Here is a 16,061-nt window from a genome sequence, read left to right as displayed (position 1 = left end):
AGTAAACTATTACATGACATAGATCTTCATAATTCTTGGTCTGTGCTTCTCGACTGTGTAGAAATGTTTGTCTTCACTTGTTTCCTTCAACATTGCATCTTTTTATGATCCTTGTCATGTGTAGCGTCTGGTATCTACCCCTTGACTTAAACTACCTTCATAATCATGCTTCTAGTCATGTACTACTTTTGATATTTGGGCTTTGACATAGAAATCCTAATTGCCCTTATGCTTCTGATGTTGGATATGCTTCATATTCGAGAATCAAGGTCGTAGGTTGTTCGCTGGTCAGTAAGTGTACCGATTCGCACAAGTAGTATAAAATGGATCGAGTATTATATCCTCAGGGAATTTGTTTCACCTAGACCATGTACATTCAGTATGTAAACACTCATGGATTTAAATAAGGCAAATGTTGAGTTCTTAACTAGAAATTCTATTTGAACATAAACTAAATATCTAAAGCTATAGAAAGTGAAAACTATCAAGTTTAGAGCGTTAGGGAGTATTCTACTGAATTTCTCTTGATATCTAAAATGTGTTTTTCTCTATTTAACGTTATCCTAGTGTTCTTATGCTGAGAAACTACTCAAACCATGATTCTTCAGATGAATGAGCCTAACTCTCTTTAGATTTCGTCCTTGATCCCTCAATAAACTTGTTCTAAAAGAGTTGCACTAAGCCTACAACATAAAATGGACTAGATCATCACACTCCATTCCTAGACATACAGATTTCTAGCTTGCACTATCAAGTTCTAAGGTTTTAAAGCATTTCCCAAAACTAAAAAGCCTAACTACACATACAAATGGGTGATCAATCCATAAGCATGTAAAATAAGTATAGATAGAAACAATGAACACAAAAAAATAACATTAAATAGATAGTGAGAATATTACATCAAGATTGTTCAGTAGAACTCCCCAACAAAGAAGCTTAGCCTTCTATTACAAGCAAAGCTTCAAAACTAAGAAAGAAACTATTTTTGGTGAAACAAATTGGAAGAAGATGGTGGAGGATGTCTCCTCCAGCCTATAAACCCTAAATCTCTTCTTTTCCTGAACTAAGCTCTCTCTATTGCTCCAAACTTGTCTCCCTTTCTCGAAACTCCGCCAACCTCAGTGTTTTAAAGGCTCTTGGACTCTTCAGCTTCCGAAGGCTCGCATAGTGAGCATGGCTCGCTAAGCGAGAGTTAGTGAATTTTCGCTTAGCAAGAGTGGACACGCTAAGCGCGAGAAGAAACAACATCCTCACTGGGCAGGCTGGCTGAGTGCACAGATCTCTGACTTCTACTCTTCTAGGTTTTCCCATCCGCTAAGCGGGCAGGTGATGTGCCATCATTTTCTTCTATTTTCTAAACCCTTTTTGCACCATTTTAATTACTGATTGGTCTTAATTGTCAATTAATCAGGCAGTTTTATTATTTGGGCTCATTTAGCTAATTTGATGTTTTTAATCTAATTTCAGGAATTAATGAAACATTGGGCTTAACCCGGATTTTGGTTATGGACTTGAAGAGGGCAAATAAAGCAGCGCTTACCTTAGTTAATTTCTAATTAGGAAATTTCGCAATTTTATTTTATGTTGTTAAGTGTTTATTTCATTTTGGGCCAGAGTATTGTAATAGGGCCCAATGACTTTGAGTGACTCTTTTTAAATAGCAGCCTTGGGATTCGTGCAAGGCATTATGTTATGCTATTTTCATTATTCAGAGCTTTGGTTTTAGGTTTTCACGTTTTTCTGTTCCCTTGTTACAATTTTCATTCTTAATGCAAATTTCCGTTTTCTGCTTCTAATTACGAGTTCATTCGTGCTTTTTCTTCTACTTTCATTTACGTTTCTGTTCATTTACGTTTCTGTTCATTTATGTTTCTGTTTCATGTTTCATTTGCGTTTTCTGTTTGAATCCAAGAAGGCTAGATTTTCTGGTGTTGTTTCCTTTTGAGGACGAAGCCCAACTCTCTTTGAGGTTTCGCTTGTAATGTGGTTTCCTGGCAGTTTTCCCTTCATCAGTTATCCCAATTTAGTGAATATTAATCAGTGCACGCTTCCTGTTCGATTAATTGCCTCTGAGCCTAACTTGCGTTCATGCTTAATGGACGAAGGGCTAACTGGTGTATGTGGTGCCTAATCACGTATTGAAAACCCTAAGTTGATTTTCGCTTAGTAAATTGAAATAGGGTTGGATTAAGTGGTTGACTGTTAGGGACGAATTCTCCATAACCCAGGATAAGAGAATGGCTTCTGAATCAAAGGAAACAACCCATTTTTAATATTAGTAATTTTGTATTCCAGTTTACTTGTTCTGCTCTTTAATCACAAAACAAACAAACCCCCCCCCCCCCCAATCGTTACTGTTATTGCAAGTATATTATGAACATTTGGTTTGTCACTGCTCGTTGGGAAACAACCTAGAATCACTTCCTAGTTACTGCATTTTCATGTTTATTTGATTCGGGTACGGCCTCGATCAGCAGGATGTCTCACTAAGCGGATGCATCTCGCTGAGCGGATACACTTCGCTAAGCGAGTCATTAGCTACTTTAACCTTCTCTTCTTTGGCCTTAAACTGAGTTGGATTCAACATTAGGTCACAAAATTGGAGTTTCTAACCTATAAAATCACATAATAAATAAAATATGTACAATTCCTACAAAAAGAACCATAAATAGGAGGCGCAACGCTATTTCTTTGCAAATATTCAATACCAAACTAACTCATGAATAGCAACTAGCATAGGCTAATGCTTCACAACTTTTCATCTTGCTTCTTGATAAGTCTTATTTCTTTGAAAGCACTTCAAGCCAAAATGTTAGTAGCAAAAGTATAAAGGACTTAAAATTTGTTTCTTTAAAGTTTGTTTCATTAAAACATGAATATCATAAAAGGGTTATGCTTCAACAATATGTTTGATTCCTTGTCTGACCAGTTCGATTGACCAAGTTGAGTTGGGTTTTAAAATTGTTATAAATGTTCTTAATTAATATTAAATGCTCTTAATATATAGCAATTCTATAAATGCTCTTAATGACCTATTAAATAAGAAGATAAATGTTTTTAGATGCACCGTCTTTTACTTGAAACTCCCCTTGGTCTATTTTCTTTTACATTTCAACCAAAAAAAATCATTAGATTATCATTTTACAATATTGATGAAGCATTAACCATTCTTTAAATCCTTAACCATTTATTGTGGAGCGAGAAAATAAAAAAAAATATATAGAAGAGACATAATCTATTGAATATGAAAGACAAGAGATATATTAGAAAATTGCATAATGTTTTATATAAAAATTTGAAATATTAACTAAGGAGTTGCAACTTAGTTGTTTGACCGATATTCATGAGTTATTCTAAACCAACTACTACTTGAGTTTGATTCTTATGGATTCAAAAACATTAATTACATTTAAAATCATGCACATTTTTTTTTAATTTTGACAACTCAAGTATGATCTAATAATTTATTTATTGTTCTTAGAATTTGAATAATAAATATATTATTTGTTTAAATTGAAATAAAAAAAATAAAATCAAAGGTGGACCACATTTTTACATCTCTCTGACCTCCCCTCCTTTTTTCTTCAAGAATATTCCTCTTTTTCCCTATAAAAAACCTCAAAACTTGGTCTTCATGCTCATTCTTAGCGAGACGACATGAGGAAAACCAAAGTTAGTGACAATTATCACCTCTTTAGCATGTCTATTATTTCAATTTCTTCTGGTTTGATCTTTGGGTTGAGATTCCGTTTGACAAAATTTTGTAGAGAAGAGAAGACAAATGGCATGCATGAAATACAGTCTATACAAATTTTGTGTGAAAGAATAGCTAGAAAGTCATGTCAAATAGTCTATTACCTTAACTTTTTTTGGATCAATATCTGGATCTAAATTAAGACCTAAATCATACATGTGTTTTGTCTATTTTTCAATGATTTTTTGGGTCTTGATTTTGACTCAAAATTGATCCAAAGAAGCTTACGCAATAGGCTATTTGATCCAAAGAAAGTCATCTCAAATAGTCTATTCCTTCCAAACTTTGTCCACATCGCTCGTCACACAGTGGGAGCTTGCTGAAAATTGTCATTTAGTCCTACATTTGGTAGCCATTTTGGCACAATTACGTGATGTCTCTTATTCTTTTGAACTTTTCTATGCCGATTTTTAGTTAAGTTTTAAATAAATATTTTCATAGTTTAAATTTAAATTTTATTTCTTTCTACACTTGATTTTTTTTTGAAGGAATTTTCCGAAAAACTAATTTGGAGAGGAACTTGGAGCACTATCACTGACATTAAAGGAAGAGTGAAGGAGCTTGGAGAGCTTTAAGCAGCAAAAAAGAGCTTAAAAAGCATTGAATTTAGCCCAAGAAATAACCACACAGGTGTCATAAGTCCCCACAACAGTGTGGGTGCTGCTAATGTTAATTGTTATTCATGAGTTATTAGTGTATTGAAAAATTGTAAGAAAATATGCCTCCAATTTATGGTTCTTTTGTGGAAATTGTAAATATTTTCATTCTTGTGTGAATTTATAGATTAGAAACTCCATTTTTGTGATCTAATGTTGAATTCAACTGAGTTTGTAGGCTAAAGAAGAGAAGGTGTAAAAAGTTGCTGATGAACTCGCTTAGCGAGGCAGATTGGCTAAGCGAGCCTCATCTGCTTAGCGAGGCAGCTAGCTTGATTAGCGGATGCAAAACCCTAGAAGAGGATAAGTTAGAGATCAACATGCTCAGTGTGCAGCCAGCCTGCCAAGCGAGGATGTTGTCTCTTCTCGCGCTTAGCGTGACCAAGCTCACTTAGCGGATTTTCACTTACTCTCGCTCAACGAGACATGCTCGCTGAGTGAGCCTTCGTGTGCTGAGAAGTCCAAGAGCCTTTAAAACATTGAGTTGGTGGGAAACCAAAGGTCACCAAGACTAGCCAGCCATTTTGTTACATGAAAACAAAGAGAAGAAGGCAAAGAGGCTGGAGATAAGACATTCTCCCTCATCTTTTTCCATTTTCTTTCACCAAAAATATTCCTTTTCTTGTTGTATGAAGCTTTTCTTGTAATGGAAGGCTAGAACTTCTTGTTGGGGAGTAGTCTACTGAAAAATCTTGATGTAAACTTCTAACTATCTATTTAATGTTATTTTCTGGTGTTTTTTGCTTCTATCTTTATCTATTTTACATGTTTGTGGCTTGATCGCTCATTTGTATGTTTAGTGAGGCCTTTTAGTGTTGGAAAATGCTTTAAAACCATAGAACTTGATAGAGCAAGCTAGAGGCCTATGTATCTAGGAATAGAATGCAATAATCTAGTATGATTTGCACTGTATGCTATTGCAACTCTTTTAGAACGAGTTTGTTGAGGAATCAAGGACAAAAGTTAAGTGAGTTAGGGTCATTCTTGTGAGGAATCATGGTCTGAGTATTTACTCGGTGCAAGAGCGCTAAAATAACGTTGAATAGAGAAAAATCTTTTATACGACAAGGGAAAGTTAAGTAGAAAACTCTTTGACGCTTTTATCTTGATATTTATCGCATCTTTACAACTTTGAGTTTATTTTGTCATCATCTAAGTAGTTTAACACATTGCAGAAAACTTATTCATCATTGAATCTTTATTTTATTTTCAAGTTAAAAAGTGTTTATATACTGAATATACATAATCTAGGTGAAACAAATTCCCTATGGATACGATACTTGGTCTTACCGTTTTATATACTACTTGTGCACATCGGTACACTTGCCGGTAGGCGAACAACTAACATACATTTTCTATGGATTGAGCCATAGTGTTGTGGGCACTCTTGACATGAATTTTCTCTTCTAGTGTGCCTTCCATACCCTTGTGAGCGTACCCACACCGATGTGAGGCATAGGCACACTGGTGTGGGGTGTGTCAGAATTATGTTTAAATATATTTAATTCTATTTTTAATTGGGCTTGGACCTATTCCTTGTTTTTAGGCTTTTAAATAGACCTATTAAGGAGAGAAAAAACATTCTAAATTGAACTCTCTTGTGACAACTTTGGATGTGTAGGGACTTATCTACCATTGTTTCTCTAACAAGGGCTTCTTCCCTTATGGTTCTGAGCAATTCTCTTATCTTGCATTGGAGTTTAATGTAATTAGATCTACTTTTATGTAATTCCTACATTGTTGCTATTTAATAAAATGTTGTTATTGTTCTTCTTCCATTCTTACACCCCACAATGGTATATAATTAGATTTCAATAGCAAAAATCATTATCCAACAAACCAAAAATTAATGACGAAACCATAACCCCATCCATCAGTTAGATTATTTCAATTCATGCAATTCCTAGCCTTCAACATGGAATCAAGACTAAGCCATTTCATGAATATGAACAATTTTTTTTTAATTAAAATAAATAAAAAACTTGCAACATTGAAGAGTTTCAAAATCGAAGGTCAAAACACAAAAATGGGTCATTGTTTCAGTGACTATAGAATAACATGAATGTTTCTTCTTCTTATTCTTCTTATAATCTATGCTACTTGTGTTGTGTGATGTTGTTGTAATTAGTATGCTAGGGTATGTAGCACTTGCATAGTCAATTTCACCAAACAATCTTAATCATTCAGTCCAAAATTGTTGGGCCTAACTGTTTAGGGGAAAAAGGGATAAATACCCATTTTCGTACCTAGAAGTGTTCAGTAGTAACAAATTGACCCTTGAAAGATCAAAAGAATTATTTTTTAGTCCTCGAATTTAAAAAAAGTGTGACATATTTGTCCTTCCATTGACCCACCTGTTGGTCCTTGTGGCCTCAATAACTTAAGAGGGATAGGCTTAGAATGCAGAAGAAGTAACAACAATCAATTTAATAATGTTCTTTAAACATAAAAGACACAATTGATTGCAACAAAATAAATAAGATAAGGGAAGAGAGAATGCAAACACATTTTTATACTGGTTCGGCCACACCCTTGTGCCTACATCCAGTACTCAAGCAACCCACTTGAGTTTTCCACTATCTTTGTAAAATCCATTACAAAGTCTGAACCACACAGGGACAACCCATCCCTTGTGTTTAGATGCTTTACAACAAGAGACTCACAGTCTCTTAACCAATCTCATTGAATAAGAAGAATGGAAGAAGAATTCTCTCTTCAAGAGAAGAATATTACAATGAAGATCATGTAAGAATCCTTATTGATTTTGCAAGTGTTTGGTCAAGGATTTCTTTTGAGAGAGCATTTGACAATGAAGTTCTTTTGGAATCTCTCTCATTGTCTTTTGAGAGGATAAGACATTTTGGACCAGCAAAAAACTCTCCCTTCAAATTCGTGCCCAAGTCACCTATTTATAGGCCTTTGATGGCCATTCACAAATCTAATGAAAAGATGTGACTGTTGGCAGATTTTATGAAAACTTTCCACTGGTAATCGATTACAATGTTTGTGTAATCGATTACACAGTTATAATTTGAAAGGGTTATGACTTTTGAATTTGAATTTCCAAAGTTTCGTTGCTGGTAATCGATTACAGACATATGGTAATCGATTACATGTTGAAAATTCAAATTCAAAACCTTTTTCAACAGCTATTTCTCAACCCTGTCTTCTAGTAATCGATTGCACTTCTTGGTAATCGATTACTAGAGCCTTGCATGTCTTGAAAGCACTTTGTTTTAAGGCAAGGCTTGGTCTTTAGTGAATCTTGAAACAAGGCTTTGTTTGTTGAAGCAATCTTGAATTATTCTTGAAGCAAATGCTTATCATTTGAAGCAGCCTTGTTTGATTCTTCTTTGGCATCATCAAAATCATGTATACATACATTCGCATTCTCCCCCTTTTTGATGATGACAAACATGTGATTTTTTCTCAACACCATCAAAGCTTGCATGATTTACATTCTCCCCCTTTCTCAAGAAAATTCTTAAATCTTCTTGACATCATCAAAATCTTCATGATTTACATTCTCCCCCTTTTTGATGATGACAACCACCTGTAGGTTAGGAGCAACAAAAAAGAAAAAAAAAATCTATTTGCATATAGTTTACTCCCCCTTGGTTTTGCAATGATTGCTTATATGAGACAGTTGAAGATTTCATATTTTTTATATGTAAACAAATTGTCTCATAAACAATAGATAATTTTTCTTACTAATTTATCTTTTATCTTTCTCTCCCCCTTTGTCATCATCAAAAACAAATCATGAATAGAGAGGAGAAAGATGTTACCACTTGTTGCAATGTATGAGAATCAAGTGATACCAAAAGGCATTAAAACAATCATTCAATATTAATCAAGCAAAAACAAGTACAATAACACATCAATCAAACACAATCAAATACAATCAATCATCAAATATTTCAAATCAAATTAATCACAATCATCAAGAACAGTCTAAACTCAAGTAGAAAACAAGCATCAAAAGTAATCAATCAAAGACAAGTGACCTGTTGGTATCATTTGATATTACTTGTTGGGGTTGTTGATCAAGAGGCCTTTGTTTGTTGTCTCCATATATCGCATATTCACTTTTCTTGGGGAGAAATGTGGCCTTCGTTTGCTGTCTCCATAAATCACATATTCATTTATCTTGGAGAGAAATATGAATAAACTTTGATGCATGCCATGTGTTTGGAGAAATTGCTATCAATGTATCAACTTTGCTCTTCTCCATTTTCATAGTCTTTCATCATGATACCCAAACTTATGATTTTCTTCTTTGAATCACTTGAATAATTTATGACATTATTTTCCCAAGTGATATATCCTTTCTTTTCTTTCTTCTCTTTGAAATTCATCTTGTCGGATTTTTCCATTCTTCTTTTAAACACAGGACAATTGAATCTCATGTGCCCAAGTTTATCGCACTCAGCATTTTGGGGCTAAAGAGGAACCTTCTTCTTTCTTCTTTCATCATCATCTTCTTTCTTCTCTAGTTTTTTTTATGTAGTTGCATTTCTCTCAACCATTGTAGGAATAAATGAATCAAATTCAATGGCTTCCCATATCTTTAGATCTATGGCTTCTATAAAGATCTGCATTCGAGTTTTCCAATAATGATAACCCTCACCATTGAACATAAGAGCCTATTGATAGAATTTTCCTCAGAAAATGGAAATTTGGTTGAGGCCATATCTATTCTTGAAGTTTTTAAACTTTATACAAGAATCCCGCTCTGATACCACTTGTTGGTCCTTGTGGCCTCAATAATTTAAGAGGGATAGGCTTAGAATGCAGAAGAAGCAACAACAATCAATTTAATAATGCTCTTTAAACATGAAAGACACAATTGATTGCAACAAAATAAATAAGATAAGGGAAGAGAGAATGCAAACACAGTTTTATACTGGTTCGGCCACACCCTTGTGCCTACATCCAGTACTCAAGCAACCCACTTGAGTTTTCCACTATCTTTGTAAAATCCATTACAAAGTCTGAACCACACAGGGACAACCCATCCTTTGTGTTCAGATGCTTTACAACAAGAGACTCACAGTCTCTTAACCAATCTCATTGAATAAGAAGAATGGAAGAAGAATTCTCTCTTCAAGAGAAGAATATTACAATGAAGATCATGTAAGAATCCTTATTGATTTTGCAAGTGTTTGGTCAAGGATTTCTTTTGAGAGAGCATTTGACAATGAAGTTCTTTTGGAATCTCTCTCATTGTCTTTTGAGAGGATAAGACATTTTGGACCAGCAAAAAACTCTCCCTTCAAATTCGTGCCCAAGTCACCTATTTATAGGCCTTTGATGGCCATTCACAAATCTAATGAAAAGATGTGACTGTTGGCAGATTTTATGAAAACTTTCCACTGGTAATCGATTACAATGTTTGTGTAATCGATTACACAGTTATAATTTGAAGTGTTATGACTTTTGAATTTGAATTTCCAAAGTTTCGTTGCTGGTAATCGATTACAGACATATGGTAATCGATTACATGTTGAAAATTCAAATTCAAAACCTTTTTCAACAGCTATTTCTCAACCCTGTCTTCTAGTAATCGATTACACTTCTTGGTAATCGATTACCATAGCCTTGCATGTCTTGAAAGCACTTTGTTTTAAGGCAAGGCTTGGTCGTTAGTGAATCTTGAAACAAGGCTTTGTTTGTTGAAGCAATCTTGAATTATTCTTGAAGCAAATGCTTATCATTTGAAGCAGCCTTGTTTGATTCTTCTTTGGCATCATCAAAATCATGTATACATACATTCACACCACCATCGTGAACCTTAATGTGAGCACACACGTGGGATTTGGGTTAGTTACGTAATAGTCCTTCTATACAAACTAATTTAATTTAGAAGTTTTTTTTACTCAAACCAAGGAGTGAAGATTATAAAATACTCATTATTTATATGTTATGTATGGTGGTGGTTTGTTATTTGTTGTGGCTAGTTTATGGATCTTGTAACTGGTCCCATATTGTGTGGGTTGTTGCAATGAGGTAATGACGGGAGCGGTGCAAAACTATTTAAAATGGAATCACCACCAATATTTTTTATCTTGAGGGAAAATATTGGAAAACCCTTTTAAGAAATAACCTTTGAAACTAAAGATCGGTTCGGGAGTCACTTACGCATAAAGAAGATTTTAAAATCCTACAATCCCGTTAAGAAAATGATACTTATAAATAATTACACAAAATCTAAACAATCTCATAAATATTTATTTTACCCCAAAAAGAAAATACTTTAGTTTTTTTACTGTCTTTTTTATCTTTTTTTTTATGAGAGAAATGATCTTTGCACAAAGATTTAAGCTAGCAAATTATTAGTCATTAAATTTTCCAAATCAGGTAACATTAAAAATAGATTGTTGCTTACTAAAAAAAATATTTATTTTGTTAAAATAATAACTCTGCGCACCAAAAGCTTAGATAACAAATGGTTATTTTATGAACTTTTATGATTTACGTAAAAGGTAGAATTGTTACTAAATTAATGTCACAAACCATTGCATAAATTAAAAAAAACGTTATTTTTATTTGGAAACACAAACTATATGAATTAAGAAAGAAAGTAAAATCAGAACTTTTATACTACAAGGAAAATTATTCATCACTTTCTAACAAAAGGAAAATGAAAAAAAAAATACATGTCCCTGAAACTAAATCATGACCTTGTATTCTTGTTTTTTTTTTTTTTAAGAAAGAAAATCAAAACTAAACTAACCTATACAAAGAAGCACATATTGCAAAGGACACAACCTTACACTTTCTTATCATTATTTTAATATTTCTAACTTAAAAGATAAAATAACAAAAGTAAAAATAAACTTAATGAATAAATAAAAAAACCTTTCGTGCCTCTTGTATCCTAGAATTATCATTATTTCTTTATCTTATAAAAAGTTGAACTTTCTTTTTATCCACCAAAACAACATATTTTAATATTCTAATCCTAAAATAAAAAAGAAACATTGCCTTTTGACTCATAATATGAAGGTAAACATGTGGTCACAATATATATACGTATTTTATTCAGAAAATAAACATATGGGCTGCATACATACACGAATTCATGAAACCAAAAATTAAATGAAGAAGCCAAACATAACAACATATGAACGAGAGAAAAGAAAAAGAACAAGGACTTGATCTAAAGCACGTAATAGTAAAAGAAACCTGCAAACTTGGACTTAATTTAGGATTCGGAATAAGGCGCTATTGACTTATGTTGCAAGTGTGGAACTACTGACTATAGCAGGATAATCACCTTTTGAAACAATTCTGAAGAAATCGGATTTTTTTTTCCTCCTTCGATATTTCTTTTATAATCCAAGAACAACTTATGAGAGTCTTCTTGTATCTACCACATCTTCTGTAATTTTTACTTTTCTCTTCTTTTTTTTTTCAAAAATATTTTAAATACTTTTTATTTAAAAGATAAAAATACACCTAAATAAAATTGAGTATTCACATGGGTTTTGGTTCAATTCATTTCGGAGACTATATTGGCATTTGTTCACCAAAAACAAGTTGCACCCACGATAAAATCGAGCAACCCGGTGAAATCATTATTTAACGCACAAAAAGCTACCGAAGTTGATTCATCGTTTTACCCTGTGATGTGGTGTAGACAATTACAGGTTGATCTTCGTCTTCAAATGACGCAACGGAAAAGTTTCATCACAATGGCTATGAAGGTTGTTAGAGTCGTTGCTCACTCCAAGGATGGCAGAAAGAAGAAAAGGCATAAGCTTTCTCTTACTCTTTTATAAAGTTCAAGAACTAAATTTGTTCGATATAAAAGTTTAGGGACTAAAAACAAGATTCAATAAAAATATAAAGACTAAAAGGTTGTATCCTAATAACTACAAGTCATTCAATTTTATAATAATTATATATAAATATGTTTATAATGTTATCTTAATAATAACTAATGTTAATAATTAAATATATAAAGAGATAAATGAAACTTATAATAAAACACAAAGCATAATTAACCAAGGTAATAAAAATTAATAAAAAGTCATACAATATCATTTTTATCATATTTGTTAATTAGTATACATATCTCTTTGGGTTAGATTATAATTGGTAGCAACAAATATTATTAAAAAAATTAATATATAATAATTTGATAACTATATTATTAGATTTATTAATAAGTATATATTTTATTAATTATTGTATATTTATTAAACTTTTTGAGAAAAAATTACAAAAAAAAGCTACCGAGGAATCATATATCCATTTCTGATCACCACCAAAATGACCGTCATTGTTGTTGGCGTCGTTACCATCGCCATCAACGCATTTATAAGGAGTCATACTATTTCTCCTTCTTTACCGAGACCAATCTCCTTCAGGGGATCTAAAGGTACTCAAAGATGAGTTCCCCCTCACACTCAAATTTTCTTCATACACTAGAGTCATTTGAACCTTTGAGTACTTCCTTTAGAGACATGAGCTCATTACCACTTAGACCCATCACTCATTCACTTGTAGGTGACAATGAAAATGTTATGCTTATAATAGGAATCAAATTAAGCCTTTAAAGAAAGTTCATTGACCCTTACTAGCTGAACCAATCTTATTGTTCACGTTCTTGCCTCTAGAGTCAAGAGTATGCCTAGGTCAGCATGATATAAAATGCACCCAACAACATATTACAACATGTGTTGGCTAGCCAACGATATTCCACATCCAATGCTAACAAAAGAAAATATGAATTACCAAAATTGAACCAAACAAATAAATGAACTCAACAGAATGAAGGGATAAATTCAACATCATCAAGGAGGCATGGATTGTAAGATGCAATCAACTTTTTTCTTTTTCTGCTGTAATCAAGATTAATTTACATGTTAAATTTATGATACAAAAGAATGAAGATACAACAAACCTCTACAGTGATAACAAAACCTCTATCCTTCGGATAGCAACCAATGAAGTCTGGTAATAAACAAATATACTCTCAAGTAGCCAAAAGAATATGGAACTATGCATAAGAAAGAAAAAAAAAGATAGAAGATCACTTCTCTTATCTTGATGGATTATCTGAGATAGGAAGCATTTCTACCTGTCCACTTTCAACAACCCTGTCATACCCAATCTTCTCTGCTTCTCTACAAATCTGAATATCATTAGGAAAATAGTATTGATAAACAAATTTTACAACCAAATACGGAAGCAATGCTGTTACTATGATTCCAAGCAACAATAACCAGAACAATCCAGTTCCTGCAGCATCAAAGAAGGCCCTGCAAAGTTAAGGAGATGTCAAGGTTAGTCTCTATATACAGAAGCAGAAGCAATATAGGATTGGAAAGGTTTTCAATGCACAGAATGGCAACAGAGAATATCTTATGAATTGGATATTGTTTTCTCCATGATTAGTCAACTCATAGAATAACCCGAGACAAGCCTTATCCTACTAGTTGAGGTCGGCCATGTACCAAACTATGTCATTGAAAACCAAATACGAGTAATTTAGATCTAGATATTTTTTAATGGTTTCTCATCAAGCTTTCTTTAATCTTGTTCTTCTTCCGTGGTTTAAAAACTAAAATAAGTCACTTAGACAAATACAAAAATATGTTGTGTGTAAATAATTCAGAAGTATGAATTATTGTTTTCACTCAGAGGACTAAAATAGCAATGGAAGATGTATCTTGGCTTAACATTAGATGGTGGTAAATATATGTATATTCCTATGGATGGTATACAAAAAAATCTAGCATGCACAACATTAATAAATGCAGCAAAATTCAGAACAATCATAATAGTTGCATCTAAAGTGTCCAAACCAGAGTGATATGATATTTTTATTATAGTAAAAGAAAAATTAAACTTGGGAAAATAAGATTACCATCTTTTCCCTTGGATTTTTTTTTTGTGAAAAACTGTTTAAAAAACATTTGTGGGAACATCCTTTTCTAGGAATGTTAATTTTTTAAAATGGATACCAAACATGAGAAGCTTAGATTCCCAGCCTAAGATTCCTAGGAAACTAAAAGTTTCTTCCCTACCAAATGCCTCCTTACATGAATGCAAGGACATTAGATTTATGGTAAAAATATTAAAAATGAAATAAAGAAAAAGAATGGGAGGAAATGGATAATGCATACAAGTAGCCAGGAAGATTGGGGATAGAATCAATGATCATGACACTAATGAAAGTTGCAACAATGGACCCCCTAATGACAACATGTGTCACCCAATACCACCTTATGACATCCATGGCCAAGTGTAAATTAACCAAAATAACAACTCCTAAAGTCCAAAGGTCTCCAATGCTTGCCACATCAATTGTGCTACTCCAATATGCAAAGAGAGGTGCCCAGAAGATAACCATGCTTTGCCACAAAGTATCTAACATTGTTAACAAAAATAATTTCTTGTTGTAGGCCTCATGTCTCTGTCCTGCCCCATAAAGTTGAGGATACTTAAGGAGAGTCCTTTTACGAAGATCCTTGTTGAGAATACCAACAATTATAGTTGGCAATGAACTATAGATTATTGAGTTATAACGTGGAGCTCCATTCATTTATAGCAGTTGTCAAAGTGAAGGCAGTGAAGAGTACATACCTAGAAAACACATACACATAACAGATTACTAACATGTTGAAATATGAAGAAAACATCTAACAGACAAAAAGAGAAAAATATCATTATTATCATACTTTAGGAGAAAATTGAACAAGTCAAAAGCCACCAAAAAAGAACCATAAAAGCCATTTATTTATTTTTAAAACATAGGGTTGGTTGAATGAAATACAGGCTTCAAAGCACACCACCTAATAACAAAAACTTTTGAAGGTGAAGTTTGTGGCATAATTTGAAGTTGTATGATAAAAGCAGCTACACACACAAACATTTGTTGGATTATAACTTACCAAAATAGGATAAGAACAAGGACAACATTTATGTAAAAATTGTACAATATCATGTAACCAAGTTGTTGGTAGTTCCAATGACCATGTATCAATAAGAGAGGAACTAAAAACCTAAACTGCCCCATTGCAAAATCAGATGCCATTACAGCTTGCCAACCTTCTTGTCCACTGATGCCAACTCCAACATCAGCCATTTGAATCATTGGGACATCATTAGCACCTGTAATGTAACACATGCATAATGGAATTTATTACACCACAAAACATAAATCAGACCAGCCAAAAACTACTCAATATTTTCTATTGCTATCAAACTTTTGAAGGGGAATGATAAGGGCTAACAAAAAATCAATTACCATCTCCAATGGCTAGTGTCATGTCAGATGTTCTATTCTTCACAAGGGCTTTTGCAGCGGAGCGACACGACAACATAGAACAACAGAACATCTACTTGCAAGTTGAAATAACTGAAATCAACATAAGGAGTAGCCAAAATCAGCAAGGAATAAAGTACATTGTAAGCACCATCCAAGAAACCTATTCTTCAGGTTCACTGTCAAGAATATGCACAAGGCTGGTACCATCAATAATCAAGGCTACTGGAGTTGTAACATCCCATTTTTCGTAAACTAATTTAAAAAGAATTATTATTTATAAATAAATAGAGTTTTAAAAAATGATGAGATTTTTGTAATTAAATGAATAAGGAAAAATAACTTTATTAAAATAATGGTTTGAGAAAAAATA

General features: G+C 33.1%; 1 protein-coding gene across 1 annotated transcript; it reads right to left on the bottom strand.

The window, feature by feature from the left end:
* Positions 1-13,397: 13,397 nt before the first annotated feature.
* On the bottom strand, positions 13,398-14,904 carry LOC106798891 (phospholipid-transporting ATPase 1). Its single transcript, XM_014776082.2, has 2 exons — positions 14,547-14,904; positions 13,398-13,679 (listed from the first exon to the last, which is right to left on the bottom strand). The coding sequence occupies exons 1-2, from the start codon at positions 14,795-14,797 to the stop codon at positions 13,460-13,462; spliced, it is 471 nt and encodes a 156-aa protein (XP_014631568.1). The 5' UTR covers positions 14,798-14,904; the 3' UTR covers positions 13,398-13,459.
* Between the last annotated feature and the right edge of the window lie 1,157 nt (positions 14,905-16,061).

This window comes from Glycine max, chromosome 5 (genome assembly GCF_000004515.6).
Source record: "Glycine max cultivar Williams 82 chromosome 5, Glycine_max_v4.0, whole genome shotgun sequence".
In the NCBI taxonomy this organism is placed as follows: domain Eukaryota; kingdom Viridiplantae; phylum Streptophyta; class Magnoliopsida; order Fabales; family Fabaceae; genus Glycine; species Glycine max.
The sequence above is the reverse complement of the archived record's forward strand: the minus strand, read 5'-3'. Positions and strand labels throughout refer to the sequence as shown.

Excerpts from the sequence above, each read along its gene's own strand:
- LOC106798891 (XM_014776082.2), bottom strand. The coding sequence starts at position 14,797 with ATGTTAGATACTTTGTGGCAAAGCATGGTTATCTTCTGGGCACCTCTC. Across the intron at positions 13,680-14,546 it reads CCCAATCTTCCTGGCTACTT|GGCCTTCTTTGATGCTGCAG; the intron begins GTATGCATTATC and ends TTAACTTTGCAG.